The sequence below is a fragment of the Micrasema longulum genome, unplaced genomic scaffold (assembly GCF_059751315.1).
Source record: "Micrasema longulum isolate JH-2025_06_02 unplaced genomic scaffold, ASM5975131v1 h1tg000309l, whole genome shotgun sequence".
In the NCBI taxonomy this organism is placed as follows: Eukaryota; Metazoa; Arthropoda; class Insecta; order Trichoptera; family Brachycentridae; genus Micrasema; species Micrasema longulum.
In genome coordinates this window covers 268,915-286,883 of record NW_028277513.1, presented here as the reverse complement: position 1 = coordinate 286,883, position 17,969 = coordinate 268,915, and the positions used below count along the sequence as shown (strand labels likewise).

The window sequence follows — 17,969 nt, the reverse complement described above, 5'->3', positions numbered from 1 at the left end:
ACTTTTGCTAACAACTGTTATTCCAAGCTATAGTTTTAAGGACTATAGTCTGTGTATACGCGGTATTGCTGAGTGACAAAGATAGGTGGTTTGATTATAATCATAATATATCACTGATTATAATATATATTATGATAAATAAATAATAAAAAATAAGCGGGAAACAAAACTTGATCATATGTATATAATATAAACTGTTTATTGTTGAGTCATATTACAAGATAAAAGATATCATCAAGTCGTTGGAACAAAGTTCTGTTTTCAGGGTTTCACATTTTCGTTGATCCATGCGCTGTAGGAGGCGATCCTCGTGTATATGCCGGGCCAGTTGGCGGATCCGCACGGGGTCGGGCCGAAGCTGGACACGCCGTCCAGGAACCAGTTCTGGTTATCCCCTTCCTCGTGCAGGGACATCAGCGGGCCCCCCGAGTCGCCCCGACAGGAGTCGCGGCCCTTCTGGCCGCCCGCGCAGAGCTGCGTCCTGGCCAGCGTCACCCCGAACGTGCTGTAGGTTTCGCTGCACCGCGCGAAGTCCACGCCGGGGACGACCACCTTCAGCTTCACTTTGGAATCTGATGCTGTGAAAGAAGCGTAACAAGAGTACCAACATGAAATAACATATCTGGGAATACCAAAATAACATCGAAAAACTATGCAAACTATCATATTGTAATTTAGCTTGGGGAGGTTGCTCTCGTTCAATCCTTGAACCAGTAAAAATAGCACAAAAATGGATCATGAAGATCATTCTCAAAAAACCCTTGAGGTATTCAACGGAAGGTCTATTCGCTGAGTTAAAGATATTGGATGTAAGACAATTGTTTGTGAGGTTCTTACTACTTAAATTTTATGATAAATTAAGTGAGGTCAAAAGAACCCAACAAAATATAAACACTCGTTCAGCAACACAAATGATCTGTATTGTCCCATTTGTATCAACCGACTTTGGCAAAAAGCAATACAATGTAATTGCTCCAAAAATATTTAATGATTTATTGCCAAATATAAAAGACTCAAAATGTAAAACAAATTTTAAAATAAAAATAACTGCACGTATGAATAGTGTAGCGACAGATTTTTTTGAAAAATATTTGTAAATCAAAAAATGTAGTACTTTATACAATTGGTACACATATTATTTATATTTTTATGTATTTCATTACTTTATATTTGTTTTATTATATACTATACTATATTATTTATGTTTAAGTAACATGTATTCTTGGCACATATATATGTATACTTTATATTTGTATTATAACGATTTTTAATTTCTTACATTTGATTAGCTAGGCATTTATAATTAAGTGGTTTTAGTTTTTCATTTTTATGTTATTGTTTTATTAGTATAGGACTTCTTATGCTCTAAAGATAGAAAATCTCCATCTTAGAACAGGCTGTGCCATGTTAGATGGAGACTATCATAAACAGAGAACACTCCGTTTTCATTTTACACTAATTGGTTTTATATAGATTCCCTGTTATTAAGTATGTATATATATTTTTTTGCAATAAATTTATAAATACATAATAAATAATAATAAAAGGAATCTTTGAGCGATGGCTCGATATTATGAAGGTACAATTCACTCCCATACCGATAGTATTTGCCTCTTAAACATCGTTACACTGATCTGTAAGATATTGATCTTCAAAGTGATCTTGTTCAGCTGCCTAACTGCTTTTTCAATTGGCATAAGCAGAGGCACGCTGGTTCTGGAAGCTGTCAGATAAAACAGTATGTGCTGATGATGTCAGAGATATCCATCGATGACATAAAGGATTATTCTCTCCAAAATGGCGGAGATCTCGATATAACATCCTATCAGCCTAAAAAAGTTGCAAACTGTTCCCCAGCATGCCCGAGAGGAATGCTGTGGTGCTATGTGCCATGTAGAGGTACCTCAGAATTTTATTCTGATCCTTCTCCAGCATGAGATAATATCTCGCCTCGTGTGAGCTGAATATCACGGAAGCACTCTCATTTTCCAAATTTTACATATGAGTGGTCATTGTTTGGATAATTTTGAAAGATTCAAAATCATTGAAGCTACCCATAATAAATAAATCAAATTTCACCTTCTAAAAATATTTATCTAATCTGATTCATGTCCCGTCTGATTCATATTATATTCTTTCTTTTACTTATTTTCATTTTTCTGTTAATTTCTTTAAAAAAATATATAATATAAGTCCGCGGTTTCGAATCTTCATGCTCGATCCTTCGACCACCCTGAAATTTTGTTTTCTGCGCCATTCTGAAAAAATAAAAATTCCCCGCCTCACAACTGTTTATTTTTAAAAATATAAACAATAATATAGACTAGAGATGGGCATTTCAGTTATTCAAAATAAGTAGCAGTAACAGTAACCGATCACAAATAAAATTGTTTCTAAATGACAGTTGAGATGTAGGCAAAAAATCTGGTACAAGTAACTGTTATTTTAGTAGAGGAGAGGGGAGGGGATATGGCTACGATTTTGCCCAAGCACATTTAAACTGCTTTTTTCTAACAGGTCATTTAATATCCTGACATTATTCAATACGTAACAGTTTCTTTTTTTATAAAGCTGTTACAGCTGTTTTCGAAAAATAAATGTTGCTGTTTAACTGTTTTTTTTAGTAACAATTATTTTTTTTGTAAAACGGTTTCAGCTTAAAATTCTTTTATCACTCCTAATGCAGATACGTTTTAAATAATGAAAAAATTGTATTTTTCAGTAGGAAAAACCAAAAAATAAACGTTCAATCGCCGAATTTTCACTATTACGTTACGATATAAAATAAAAATATATGTTGATAGTATGGTATGTTTTTTAAAATTTTTTAAACTGGTGCCTTAGTCTACGCCTGCCAGGTTGGAAACTGCTAATATACGCAGTAACGCGAGTGATTCTAAGTTAGTATGAGTCGTAATGGTGAGTTAGTAGCCTCCCAACCGGTTTGCGAATAATAATTGGGGTGGTTAATACGAATTGGAGATATTAATAACGCAAAAGGAAATGTTTTAATTATAAAATAAATAGTCTCACCGGTTTCTGTCTGGCCCCATCCGGCCACAGTCAAGTTCTGTCCAACTTGAGGTCTCAAAGCAGCATTTAGGCTAATCAGAGGAAGACATACTGGACTTATGTAGTCTGAAAGAAAATGGGCAATGGATGGCTTTTTTTTTTGGTGTTTCAAAACCTAAAAGGACCAAACAAACAAATATTCATGTAGACCTTGGCATGGCAGGCAAACGCACGAACCAGTACCTAAATACACTTTGAAGTGGACCAATCTTCAGGTTTTTTTTTTATCAAAGTCAAGTCATCAGGTTGAAAATACTCGTTGAGGGTTTCTGTTCTGTTTGACATACATACTGTTTAATTTTACCACGGCTTGACAAGGGAAAAATAATTAATATTTTACCAAATGTTTTTATCTCTTATATAAAGTCATCTTGGCTGATAAGATAGCTGACCTTTATTAAGATAAATGATGAAGGAGAGGAATTGGGCTTAAGCATAAACATTAAAAAGTCAAAGTGGATGGAATTTGGCAGAGCAGACTACTGAAGCATTACTTTACGGTTAGGAAATTAACTGTTGGAGATGGTGGACCAATTCAAATACCTCGGCAGTACTATTACAAAGTTAGTAGACAAAGATGTGCAGGCAAAATGCAGGATCAAAATAGCCCGTAGCACATTCAACAACATGAGAACAATGTTCTGCCATGATAAGTTAATTTAAAAACTCAGACAGAGAATGGTGAAGGGATATCTTTGGTATGTTCTGTTGTATGGCTCAGAAACCTGGACTTTGAAAGCACACACTATAAACCAGTCAAGGTCATTCGAGATGTGGTTTTACAGAAGAATGCTTCGTATACCGTGGACAGATTTGGTCAGCAATGTAGAGGTCCTGAGGAGAGCTCATTACAACAGACAATTGTTTAAATGTATATAAGTCCGCAAGCTCTCCTATCTGGGTCACATCCTGCGTTGAGGCAAGTATAAAATCCTTCATCTCGTACTAATGGCCAAGATTGAGGAACAACGTGAACCTGGCAGAAGGCAAACGTCTTGGCTGCGCAGCATAAGAGACTGGACCGGAATGAGATGCGTGGAAGAGTTATTCCGGGCAGCGCAAGACAGAGAGGCCCTTTAAGAAGTGATTGTCACAACGGGGTCACCTGATATGACACAAGACAAAAAAGATACCAAAGTCTCTTCATTATTACAATAATTTCCAAATAAACAAACCAGCCGCATGATACCCGACGGAGAATAGCTTATTTCACACATATCATCTTGATTTTAACCGGCACGATAAAATTATAGTGTACTGACATTTAGTAGATTCGTTTGTACCTATTTAAATTTGATAAATATTTATATCAAATTTAAATAGATACAAACGAATCTATTTTGTGTTTTTTTTTAAATATAAAACTCCATAGTTAGTGACTTTGATAAAAATATCAATAAAAACGCCTCGATTAATATATTATTTAAAAAAAAAAAAAAAAAATAGGTTTTAGCGTTTTTATAATTTACCCAAATATTTTAATTTTCGTGACTATTTTTAACGAGTTCTGAATAAATCACTATTAGAACACGGAAATCAAGTTGGGGTAGAGTGGGGTTCGAACCTTGGACCTCTGATCCGTGAGTCCACAACAATAGCCATGGGACCACAACCCGATTCAAATAATATAGTAAAACTTAACAAAGGAGATTTTAATGATAATTTTATCAAAATCATTTTTTAAATTGAGCGAGTACTCTCAGGTAAAAATCCTGGAAAAGGAAATTGACTGGAGATTAGTCGGTCTCATAGTGTACTGGTTATTGCGTTTGCCGGGCTTAACTAAATAAATAATTGTAAAATAATAAATATCGATCCCCGCATTGTATTTTATTATGCCGGGTAGATTTTTGCCGTGGTGTGCAATGGGCCAATCATGCGATATCACGCAGTGGGCTCGTGGTTTGCACGTGCACAGCGCCGGCGGTCCAGTCTCCGTGAACGTTCGGTAAAGCTAGGGTTTCCTAGGACAGCGGTGCCCGTATCTTAACGGCCGTAGTGAACGGTGATGCGGTGGACAGCCGTCGTAGTGGTGACTAGAGAGTGATTTTATTTTTTAACGGTGTTATCAACACCATTTTTATAGGAAACCACTCTCTAGTCACCGTTACGACGGCTGTCAATCGCATTAATGTTCACTACGGCCGTTAAAATACGGGCACCGCTGTCCTAGGAAACTCGAGCTTAAGTGAGGCTATACTGAAAGAGACGCATTGTTTGAAAACAAAGTAATCATGATTTTAAAATTTAAAAAAATAATCCCAATTCAGAATACATGCATAAGGTACATTTTTGGTCTTAGGAAATATGACCACATTTCTGATTATCGTAGGCAACTGAAAGGGCTAAAAAAATTAGGCAGTGGAGAGACTATCACTCCCTCTCACTTCTGTTCAATGTACTTCATAGTTCTAACGCTCCTATATACCTGCTTTAATATTTTCAACGCTTATCGGTTCATGGTTAACCTCTTCGTTCTAATTCTCAAGGCACTCTCTTAATACCCATCCACAATTTCTCTTTCTTCTCTAACTCATATAGTGTCCATGCGGCTCGACTGGGGAATCATCTCCCATCCACCATCAAAGATGTTACTACATTATCTCTGTTTAAATCACGTCTGAAGAAACATTTCCTTTCTCTTCCTTAATCTCTCCTCTTTTCCTCTTTCCTCTTTTTTCCTTTTCCCCATTGAGTAATAGTTTTGATTTAAGGTTTATAAACAAATACGTTTATTTCTATTTTTATATATCTTTGGCTTTTTAATATTTTTTTCTATTGAATATGTTCTGTAACTTGAATTATAAAAATAAAACTTTTATTTTATTGGTTGGTTGGAAGAAATTGCCATTTGGCAATAAGCCCGCCAATGTACAAATAACATTATGTACAAAAAGTTAAATAAATAATTAAACTTATATTTGGCAGATAACTGAACTCCATTTTTTCATTTACTTTTTTCCTAATATTGACTGTATTTTATATTCCGCCGGGAAACGAGAAACATTTGCTTCATTTACCTGTCATTGTCACAGGCTGGGACAACCTCACGAGAGCGATGTCATTGGGCTGCGAAGGGTTGCTGCTGTCGTATCCTTCGTGTACCGTGGCGGACTCTACGGGAACATTCACCGGGGGGTTGGAGCATATGCCCTCGTTGCAGTCGTTTTCAGAATCTATATCCCACTCCCCTAATCGCACACTAGTCCTGAAATTTTAATATGTTACTTGGGGTGCGTCGATTTCTCAGACACTAGAGGTGGGTATGACCCTACTATATTTACTATATTTTTAACATCTTAAACCCAGTGGCGAGATTTTTCACCAAGAGTAAACTTGCAAATTACACAAATTCCTTGAAGACTCTCGATTTGAAAAACAGTATTTCAAACATGGACTATTTTTCTTTGAGATGATACTTTTGACATATGACTCGCAACTCATGTGGCGCTCGACGCGGCCATTTTTGGCATTATTCATTGCTAGAACAAATCGGACAGTTGACATTTCAATCCTTATGAGAATATCTGCTTAAAACTGACTGAATTCATTGTGCTATTTTTTACAAACGTTTATATAAGTTATGTGTTAAATTAATGGATAACAAAGATACACAATATAATATATCACAAAATTACGTCATTTGAGTTGATTTCATATATAATAGTATTTGTATCACACAAAATTACAGAATAAATCGCAATTTATAGTATATAATATATACCTCATATTATGTACCTACTATGTAGGTTACAAATAAATCTTTTTTTTATAGCTTACCTGTAAATAAAATCACCGTTCGCCACTGGTACTGATTATGGAAATGATTATGATAATATAAAGGATTCTTACAGTGTGATGCCAGGGGTGATAGAAGCTCCTTGGATGCAGTGGGCGGCTGTAATGACGTATCGAGCTGATATCAGGGACCCTCCACAGTGGAAGCCCTTTCCGTTTGCTAAACAAAACCAAAAAAACATTTTAAACTTTTTCGTTTCACAGCTTTACTTTTTTTAACTACCAGGAGCTCAATCATAAATAACTGCGCAATCACATATTTCAATTTCACCGGTGTAATAATGTTAAATATTCCAAAATTGCTATTTTTAATTATTTATTAATTATTTATTATGCTATTCATTACATTTAGCCGGCGGCGGCGGTTGTCAAGCCAAATGTTAAGAAAAAAAGTCTCCATGTTAATTATAATTTAATTTTCACTTTTATGCATTAGATTTTTTTTTTTAAAGAAATATTAGCGTTCTTATCATTTCCCCAAATATTTCAATTTTGGCGGCCATTTTCGACGAGTTTTAAATAACTCACTATTAGAAAATGGAAACCAAGTTGGGGTAGAGTGGGGTTCGAACCTCGGTCCTCTGATACGTGAGTCCGCAACACTAGCCACGGGACCACAACCCGATTCAAATAACTAATCAATTACCGATCAGATACTCCTTACTATTTTGCAAATGCTATATATTGTATTATTTTTTTTAGTAAACGCCGATTTTTCGCCAGTGAACTGTATTTATTTACGAGGAAAACAAAAAACAAACCGACACGGGCGTTGACTTAGAGATTACACACGCGTTGACTTATGACTGCGATAACTTAAGCATGTTCTTACATTATTGTTCATTGTGATCGCTCAAATGCTTAGCATGATTTTTACCACCAGGGCGATAGTCAGAGAGATGGAAAGAAAATTGGATGTCGGAATCACAGGTCCAAGATTGATATCCTGTATAAACAGATTGCATGATCATGAGCATGATGAGGAAGAGGAAGAAGAAGGAACATTATATTTCTGAGAGTACCACAACAAGGTATCGTTACTTTTAAGGTGGGAATTTGAACTTAGTATTATAGGGCAACACATGGACCGCCAAGACTTTTTTCTCATTTTCTCTAATTCGTATAATTTTGTAACACCTCCATTTGTAGAGGTTTTAATTGAATAATATTCTTTTTTTTTTTTGAAGAATAACAAAGTTGTCGGCCTCGTGCTGTAGTGGTCAGCGCGTTTGCCTACCATGCAAGAGGTCCTGGGTTCAGGACATATTTGATATAAAATATATGGTTGATATGAAATATTTACTATAAAGGTCCCCGGACTGGTCCCTGAAGCGTAAGACTGAGCATCTTACCTTCATGTAACAAAAATGATCTAGATACTTTATTTTATTTTATTTATTTTTGCACCACAACAGGCCAGGAGGCCCATTTACAGAGGTGAATTACATCACAGAACACCCAGGCTTGAGAAAAATCACATTTTTTAATTTTTGTGTTCTCACCGGGAAACGAACCCGGAACCTTCCGTGTGTGAGTCAAGCGTCTTAACCACTACACCACGGAGGCTACGATTGGCGTACCAATGCAGTGCCCTATGCACCATTAGGTGCGGAAAGGGAATGATGATGAATAACAAAAAATCCAGATTTCGTCCAAATCGAAATATTACATTTAAATTTGTTGCAACGTAGAGGGAAAACATTTTTGAGAAGGGAATATGGAAGTCTAGGCATTTACAGGCATATGACCTGTCATTGGCTGGTTTAAGTGGCCACTTTACAAACTGTGTAACATTCACCATTCTGTCTATGTTTGAACATCCACATTTCCTCAACTCTTCTGCCTGTCGACTTTTGTGAAGTAAACCAGCCAACGACAGGTCGTAAGCCCTGTAAATGCCTGGACTCCAATATTCTCTTCTCAAAAATGATTTTCCTCTCCGTTGCAACAAATTTAAATATGAACAACTCCCTAGGGAGAAAATCCAGCCAGTCTGGAAAATTACATGTTTGAACAATCAGACTTCTTTGACTCTTACATCTGACGATTTTTCCGGAGTATTTTATGATCTCTACGTATTTAAAAAAAATGTTTTTTACTAACAAAAAGTTTAATACGTTAGTACTGGTGTAGTTTTTCCATTATAAGGAATCGGTTCACACGCTGATGCATCTAAATATTGCACATACATTAAAAATAATTGCCATTAATCTCTTACGCTTGGTGTACTCGAGGAGAGCGGTCCAGGGGAAATCGGTAATATCTGTCGCCAACCCACCGACAATTTTATCCTCCACATTCTGTCCGCATTCTGCTCTGGTCGGCAATAGCGGGTTGGTTATTGTCTTCACACAGCAAACCTGGCCGTCACAAAATAATGAAAACGTTTTGTAGAATACATTCTTGAAAATAGCTAGTTGAAATTGGGATTCACTTTTTACTATCAGGGCCTCGATTATGATAGGAAGAAAAAGACGTCATACCTTCACCTTGATGGTATAGTTGAAGATAAATTCCCTCTAGCAATTATAAAGATATACTACCTTCCCTTTAACTTTAAGTTTTGGGTAGGTACATCGATATGAATCAAGGGGAAACGTACGTCACGGTACACATATCTACGCTCTAAAATGACATAGCTTCAGTATGACGTCATAGTTAAAGATAAAAGTGACCATCAAGTTTTGATGTAAGTACATCATTTTATACCGACGGGTCTAGAACTCCTCGATACGTTTATCTACGCATTAAAAGTGTCAACAATTTTGTTCCATCGAGCAATTTTTCTTTTAATCATGATTTATTAAAATTTTTAATCGTTTTCAGGTTGATATATTTTTTCTTAATAGCCTATTAAAAATATGAGAGAGAAATAAGTAAGTTTTGAAGTCGAATTTAATTCCTACATAACTGTCACTTTAATAAAACAAACGCCTAGATGTGAAAATAATGTCGCTAGATTCTCTCCTATTAACAAATAAGAGTATCTAGGCGTCAAACACAGATTATATGCGTCAGAAAGTTACCTCTCTAAAAAAATAATTTAGTTATTATATTTTTACTATATTTCCAAGTGTATATATCGAGATGTTAAAGGAGCCGGCATTGTAGTCGATCGGTAGATACATACAGACAATCGTTAAGTGTACCGTCTTGGTGATTTCCAAAAGTCATGCAAAATTCGTGTTCAAGCGAGCATTTTTGCTTGAATTAGGATTCATTGGAGTTTATAATCGCTTTGAAGTGAGCGCGTTTTATTATGGAAGCCTATTTAAAATTTAAATAAGAACTATTTTAAATGTTAATGACGGTCATCCATTGGCTTGTTTCAAGCATATGATGTCGATATGACAAGTAGGTAGAACATACCGAGGTAAGATACAGATAGTACAGAAGTTAAGTATACCGTCTCGATATATACTGATGAAGATAACGTTCATAATCGAGGCACTGAGATGGACAAAGCATGTCATCGAGTGAAAAGATCGAGAATTACAAAGCCTCAAGGTCGGGACCTGCCAGCGGATGACGGGATGAGGATGATGTCTTTCAGTGGATGATGGTGGTGATACAAACAAACAAACAAAAAAAACGTGTAAAAGGGTTTTCTTCACGGAAAACTCCCCATATCTCTAAGCCTTCACAGCTGTGGATGGGTTTTGATTGTAAATCATGATTGTCTTAATGATGTTCTAAACAAAAAATTGACGTCTCGTCAGTAAGAACAGTGATCTTTGTCAATGAATCTGTTTGTAGGTACCGTGACAAGAAAATCGGCTCACCAATTCGATAGATTAAGTAATGTATTTTCATGGCAAAATCAAATCTTGTGTGGCTGTGATGTCACACTAGTCGACATAACAACACGAGACTCTTTATGTCTCTCTTATTTTTTGAAGTGATGAAATCGTATTTTTGTAATCTTCAAATGGACAATTTACACCGGATTTGGAAAGTAAAAATTTTATGACTGTACAAAAAATATTTATCCTTGGTACGCCAAGAATGGATGTCCGCTAATTCAGCAACACATCTGCATAAGAGAGAGCATGAAGATAGAACTCAAAACAAAAAAGACAAAGATGCTGTTTTTTGGCGGATGTTGTGTAAAACCTATTAAGTCTTCAGTCGGTTGATGACAGTGATAGGGGACGCACGTGCGTAATATGAGCGGCGTATTTATGATTTAAAATTTATTTTGGGATTTTAAATTTATTTATTAATTTATTAATAACAGGGCTACATTATATGTTTATTTAAGTCTGAACTTTAAATATTCCATATTTTACTAGTGGTAACACGATGTTACATCACCACGAGCGAAGGGATTATTTACCACAGCCTTTTAAGAGTTAAACAAGGAATCACGATTAAATCTATTGCTAGCATTTAACGCAAACCTTTTTTAGTTTTTGTGCTGTCATTTTTTGCATTATCATCTCTTCTGCTCTCTTTGAGGCATTCTGGATATTGTGATTCTTAGTTTCTTTTTTTTAATGAAATATAAATAATGAAATATATATATCGGGTAAACCCGATAAGCTTTTTTAGGTTATTATGCCGTGGGTCGTTCGTTTTCTTTACCGATATTTCGGATCGTATTACAGCGTCCATCAGTGTCAATGTTGGAAGAAATATTAAGGTTCTTATGATTTAACCAAATATATCAATTTTGGGGGCCACTTTTAACGAGTCGTAAATAATTCTCTATTAGAACATGAGAATAAATTTGTGGTAGAGTGGGGTTCGAACCTCGAGCCTTTGTTCTGTGCGTCCGCGATACTAGCCACGAGACCACGACCCGGTTCAACTTACTGCGTACTTTGGTCTGTTTCAATCCAATGCAACCTATAAAATAGTTGGCTGGGTAGTTCTGGGGCATCTATTTTAAAACCTCTCTCTTAAATTATTTTTTAACCGCTAAACTTCCTTATTTCTTAATACGTAAAACCAGCAGGAATTTTGCTCAGAGGCGTTTCTTTTTCAATGCACAGCCTCCAATATTTTGGAGAAGCGTGTTAAGCTCTTCATAATGAACAAATCAATTTTGGATTCTGGACTCGATTTTCCTTAGACGGGAGGATTTTAATTGGAAACTCTATGGTGATTTTTCAATTATTTAACATATTAAATCAATTTTTTTTTGGTCATTGTTTGATCTTTTTATATTACTGTGCTGTAGAGATGGTTCGTTTGAATAAAAATAATCGAATGCATTCGATTACTAAAATCATTCATCCGAATGAATTAGTAATCGGATGAGAATAAAGAATGATAGAAGGAGCAATTATTAGCAACCAATAAATGGTTTAACTTACTTTCGGGTCCTTCCCTTCAAACCCACAGTGTGTTTGTCGTAGGAAGCTTGCAATATTTGGAGGAATGGGCCTCGTTTTAATAAGGGGTTGAAATATTCCACAGTTTGCCAAAAGTATACATTTCTTTGGGTCACACTTGGCGTTCTCTGAAAAAGCAACAAAGTATTAGCAATAGATCACAATTATGGGGTCAAAACCTGGTGATCGATGACAAATACACATGCCAAACGATTTTATCAGAAATCAGAACAACGACCTAAGAAGCAACTCAGTATTTGGTATTGAATACAATGCATCGTATTATATATATTCAAAGCATTAACTTTGTGGTCAAAGAATAATCTTTGACCACAAAGTTAGTTAATAACATTAAGTTTAAACTAAATGTTATTTACTATTTGTATACAACCACTTACCAACTTTTTCTTGTCTACCGGTTTCGAGACATACTAGTCTCCTCGTCAGGACACCAGTTAAACCAACAGTTTTACTTTAATATAGATACAGGAGTTAAAATCTTACATATAAATAATAACGGGTTAAAAGCAAATAATTCGTAAATATTTCACATTAGGAAAGCTTTAAAAAATTGTGTTACATTGATCAATAATCAAATAACATTTTAATACAGCTCATTATACGATGTTCCATTGTAATGGATACCCTATACCTATTAAACTCATGCCCCTCCCTTTATCAACTCCCTCTTTTTTAAACTATTTCTCCCACAACATAAAATATTTTCTTAACCTAATCAGTGCATGTTTGTCCTAATCAGTGCACGTGCTTATAAAAATGCATGTCATGTTGGTTTTATATTTTTGTGCAACAACTATGGTGAAGGTGTATAGTGGGTTTTGCATGTTGATTTAATTGGTGTTCTGACGAAGAGACGGGTATGTCTTGAAACCGGTAGACATAGAAAAGTCGTTAAGTGGTTTAATAAAAATGCTTAATAACATTTAGTACAATACATCGTATTCTGAAAGAGCAACGGTATTACACATAAAACCAACGTCCTGGAGGACACAAATTCCATTCCCACCATGGAGACATGGAGAATAAAGGAATGGGGTTAATAAAGGTACTACAAGGCATGGTAACGTCAGTCAGCCCAATCTGGTCAGTTCAATTCATCATCGCAGTTACGCTCATTACGCGGATAACATCCGCCCTCCCTCGTGTAGAGAAAACGAAGAAATTTCTTCTGAACCCTCTCCACCATAAGAAAGTACTTCAACTCATACGGTCCCCAAATCGTCGAGCCACTCTCAAGTCTACTTCGCAATAATCTAATGTATGTAAATAGTTGAATAAAATTAAGTAAATAAATAGCGCTAGTCGATAGAGCAAGCTATTTTTAATCCCGATTAAATAGATACTTCCATCCCAAAAATTTTTTTTGATAAACAAAACATCTTATTGATAAACGACACGACTAATTAATTACTTAAATGATTTCTCCCTAATACAACGTGAGCGAACTGGCGCCGGCGGGCGCCGACGAGTAAAAGCAAGGATCTATAACAATACATTAAAAATGGATTTTAATATATATGTAAACGTAATTGAAATGTTTCGTTTTGTAAACCATCGCGTTCTACCACCTTGTGTACAAGATAATACAATCGTAAACAAGATGGTGGCATTATTTGTTTATTTCACCGATGATCCTTTTCGCCAGCGGGCATCGTCGGACTCGTGGAGACTACGGCGGAGAAGTATATTAGGTAAGTTTTTAGTACTCACGGGCAGATATTTCTGCAACCAGCAGGAGTATGAGGGAAACGGAAATTGGCCATGTTTTGTTACATTCAGTCGGAACGCGCCGTCTCTTCACCTCGCTCAATATAAACATGGTTGGGTACTGAATATCGCCTACTCGGAGAATGAAGACATTGCGACGCTCAATAATGATACCATGTGCATGAAAAACATTTACGTTTTCCCTATTTTTCTTAACATAAATATTTTCAAACTTTATATAAATTTTGAAAATCGCTGCCTTAGTTCTTTTATGTTCAATCGACCATTTTGCAGATTGTACAAAAGACATTTTATTTATTTTTAAATTCAAATAAGTCAAATCAGTGAGGAGATTAGCAATAAAATAATTCTGAACACACTATTTAATAACGGAAAAAATAACAATTCTTTGGCTACATGAACGCGTAATAAGATAATGAACATGTTGGCATTCATAACTCAATTTTTTTAAATGGTCTATTGAACATACAAGAACTAGGGCAGCGAAATGATTATGTTAGGATAATATAATTATGTCGAAAGTAATGTTGATATTGATGTCATAAACGATACTTCTAATAATTATAGGAGGACTTTTACTTAATTCATAAAATGAAATAGTTCCACACCAAAGTTATTTATGTAGGCAAATTTTTTATAACTTGTAGGGTCATGGTGCTGACCGTGGTTCAGATGGGTACAGTTGATCAAGTGCCCTGCACGTAAAAGTAAAGGCACTAGAATTGCGTCCAGCTAACACGAAGAAGGTCTCATAAGGCAAACATGTCTGGTGGCGGTGACAGAGCTTACACGCGGTGCATCCATTTTATTTTCAGTGGATTTTTCTGCAATTGTTTTACTTTAAATTTAGCTAAACTGTTGGTATCAGGAAGGATATACTAAAGTGGGTCAATCAGGAACTTCTCAACATTTGCTCATGTGGAAAGGAAACCACTCAAAACTTTTCAGAAGAAGCCGGCTTGTTGACAGAAGTCAAAAAGTCTTCCGTTCCACTAGAAGAGTGTTCGGCATTTCGTTCCCTACTTTGGTTTATCCTGCCGATTGCCTGCACTATTTTGACCATGTATGAAATAACCTCTCGTGTGAGTTCTTTATAACCTATCACCGATGGGATGTCGCATAATTCTTCACCAAGGCTTCTGCATCTCGCCTTCGGTGGCTGTCTCTGAGAGTTAAAAGGAGGAATGCATCAACAGGTGAGGGACATCTTGAGGAGTCTCACCGTCGCATGGGCAGCTGTTGATCTCGGAGATCTTGAAGCGATTCAGGTAGCTCATGAACCCACCATGACCCGTGAGAATCTGGGTGAGTTCGTAGCTAGCTTTCTGCATTTTCCTGAAATCATAGGCATGGAAGATGGTAGGGAAAAACATTTAAGTTATGCGTTCGGTTCTTTCACTCAACGTGTATTCTGTTTAAATTTAATAGTATCACTATCATGAACGAACTAAGCTTTTTGTGTTTGTTTGATTAGAAAATCGAAATGGCCGCATAGAGCCAGTGGATCAAACATCCGTAGTATACGGGGAATTTAGTCCACAGTATATCTAAGATATTAGAAGTATGTCTTATGCTATCCACATATTCACCAACGTCGTATTAACTTAAACATATTTATTTTAATTGCACCAAACAGCAACTCAATGAAAGAAGTGCTCAAATGTTTTAATTAAAGCCGAAAAGATCAGGAAAGTAGCTCGTAAAATGAGCAGAATAATAGAAAAGAGACAAATTTAAAAAAATATATTTTAACAAATATTGCAAAGCGATACAGAGGATGAAATCGAAGAAATAGAACTTACACTTATATTCGTGATCTACGGTATCTAACAAAGAGTACACAGTAGATAGTTTATCATAAATCTTAAAAAAATGCAATGAAGTCCAAAAATCTAATAACTAAACTATGGAGACCCCAAATTTTAGCTTTCGTGTATAAACCATTACATAATTATAGCCCTTTGTTAAATTTTTTTTAAACACTTTTAATTACGTACGTACCGACCTTTATGAAGTATTTAATTTTTATTTATGTTTATCCATAAAATGTAATTAAATACTTAACTAATATCGGTTTATTAGATAAATTTGACATATTGACTTGCTATACCATGAAACGCTTGAATTAAATTTTTTTGCCTGTCATGTAAAAGCCCTTAGGACGTATACAATATATTAGATACAATTTTAAAAATATGCACAAAAAGAAGAGGTGAAACGCATTTTCTAAAAAGTTCCCTATGTTAATCGCAATTTTTAACTATTGCCACACTGAAATTGACACTAGCTGGTTCTTGTTTTATATTCAATTTATGTAGGTACTGGTTGTCCTCAGATCTGAGATGAAGATTTTCATGTCTTGAAGATAGTTGGCAAACACAAATATTACCTATTTCAATAAATATTCATTTGATCGAAAGTAAATATTGTGTTTTACTGGTAAATCTAAATCTATTGAACCACGAAAAAAGATATGACTGAGTCACTTTAGACTAAAATTTGTTTAAAAATATTGTAAAAAAAACAGGACTTGGTATAAACACCTGGCATTCTACTGGCAAATAGTCATACTTCTAGCGATGGTGATAGTTCTAAAAATGTATTTTTTAATGTTTAAATCAAATAATAAGCGCAATATTTAGAAATAACGGTATATTTACCTCTATGATATTTTTGGAAAAGTAAAAATTCGATGGCAACATTCAGTTATTTAATAAAAAGATTTTTTTTTTAATTACTACATTTCATAAATGGTACATGTTTTTTGAATGTTTACAAATCTACATTTATACATCTAGTAAATGTTATAACTGTAACTCTCCAAAAAAAGATACTCTCTTGTGCTTTGTGAGTGACTTACACTGTTAGACATGGTTGATATAAAATATTTCATAGTCCCTGATCATCTTCACCTTCATGTAACAAAATTATCGAGATATGCTGCGATTGGTGTACCAATGCAGTGCCCTATGCGCCATAAGTTGCGGAAAGGGAATGATGATGATGATTTATTCACCATGTAACAAATATTGATTAAATAGAAACTTCGTGTCTTCTGTTCATCTCTAACTAAGGTTGGAGCTCCAACCCTCAACAATCAAATCCTACAGTTCTTACGAATTTTATTCATTCAATTTCCTTACATGAGGGCAAGGTGATAAGTCTCACGCTTCAGGTAACACGAACAACGAAATATTGCAGTTTAAAAAACATTTCAAATCAACAATCTCCATCTTAGAACAGGCTGAGCCATGTTAGATGGATATTCCGTGGCAATAAATGTGTATTTATCGCAGCCGGATCGTCATTTTAGGCGGATTACATATTGGTTAGCCAAATTACAAAACGGCTGACCTACGACGTTTAGCCGCTTTATAAATTGGCCAAGATCTTAGACATTTTAGAGAGAGCGTTAGGGTGACCAATATAATAATATAATTCACTTATTCACTAATAATTAACGGCTATGTTATGTAATGTAGGTTTGTTGTATTTCCTACTAATTTTAATAAGACAATAATGCCTTATTTTTGTTTCTGCCTATAATACATTCTCCTCCCCCTGGTGTTTGTATTACCTGGATTTTTTTGGCTAATTTTCCCCTACGCACAGCTGATAGAGTCCTCCAGCAGCTCAACCACAATAGCCGCATTTTTTGTAATTACCGACCCGATAAAATTTTGAAAAACACCGTGATAAACTTGGACTCTATTAGCTTAATCACAAATAACTATCGACGTTCTTAAAAACATGCTAAGCATTTGAGCGATCACAATTAATAATAATAAACATGCTTAAGTTATCGCAGTCATAATTCAACGCGTGTGTAATCTCTAAGTCAACGCTCGTGTCGGTTTGTATTTTTTTTTCTCGTAAATAAATACAGTTCATTGGCGAAAAATCGGCGTTTACTATAAAAAATAATACAATATATTGCGTTTGCAAAATAATGAGTATCTAATACAAAAAAGTGAAAATTGAATTACAATTACTATGGAGACTGCTTTTCTTGAT

General features: G+C 35.3%; 1 protein-coding gene across 1 annotated transcript; it reads right to left on the bottom strand.

The window, feature by feature from the left end:
* Positions 1-179: 179 nt before the first annotated feature.
* On the bottom strand, positions 180-14,057 carry LOC148282621 (CLIP domain-containing serine protease HP8-like). The gene is made up of 7 exons (XM_088224795.1): positions 13,938-14,057; positions 12,189-12,334; positions 9,089-9,230; positions 6,925-7,030; positions 6,093-6,280; positions 3,034-3,138; positions 180-578 (listed from the first exon to the last, which is right to left on the bottom strand). The coding sequence occupies exons 1-7, from the start codon at positions 14,044-14,046 to the stop codon at positions 262-264; spliced, it is 1,113 nt and encodes a 370-aa protein (XP_088080921.1). The 5' UTR covers positions 14,047-14,057; the 3' UTR covers positions 180-261.
* Between the last annotated feature and the right edge of the window lie 3,912 nt (positions 14,058-17,969).

Bases quoted from the DNA above. Each gene is read 5' to 3' on its own strand.
- LOC148282621 (XM_088224795.1), bottom strand. From the start codon at position 14,046: ATGTTTATATTGAGCGAGGTGAAGAGACGGCGCGTTCCGACTGAATGT. The intron at 9,231-12,188 runs GTAAGTTAAACC...TGTGACGGCCAG, and splicing joins TTGAAGGGAAGGACCCGAAA to GTTTGCTGTGTGAAGACAAT. The intron at 3,139-6,092 runs GTAAATGAAGCA...ATTTTCTTTCAG, and splicing joins CCAGCCTGTGACAATGACAG to ACTACATAAGTCCAGTATGT.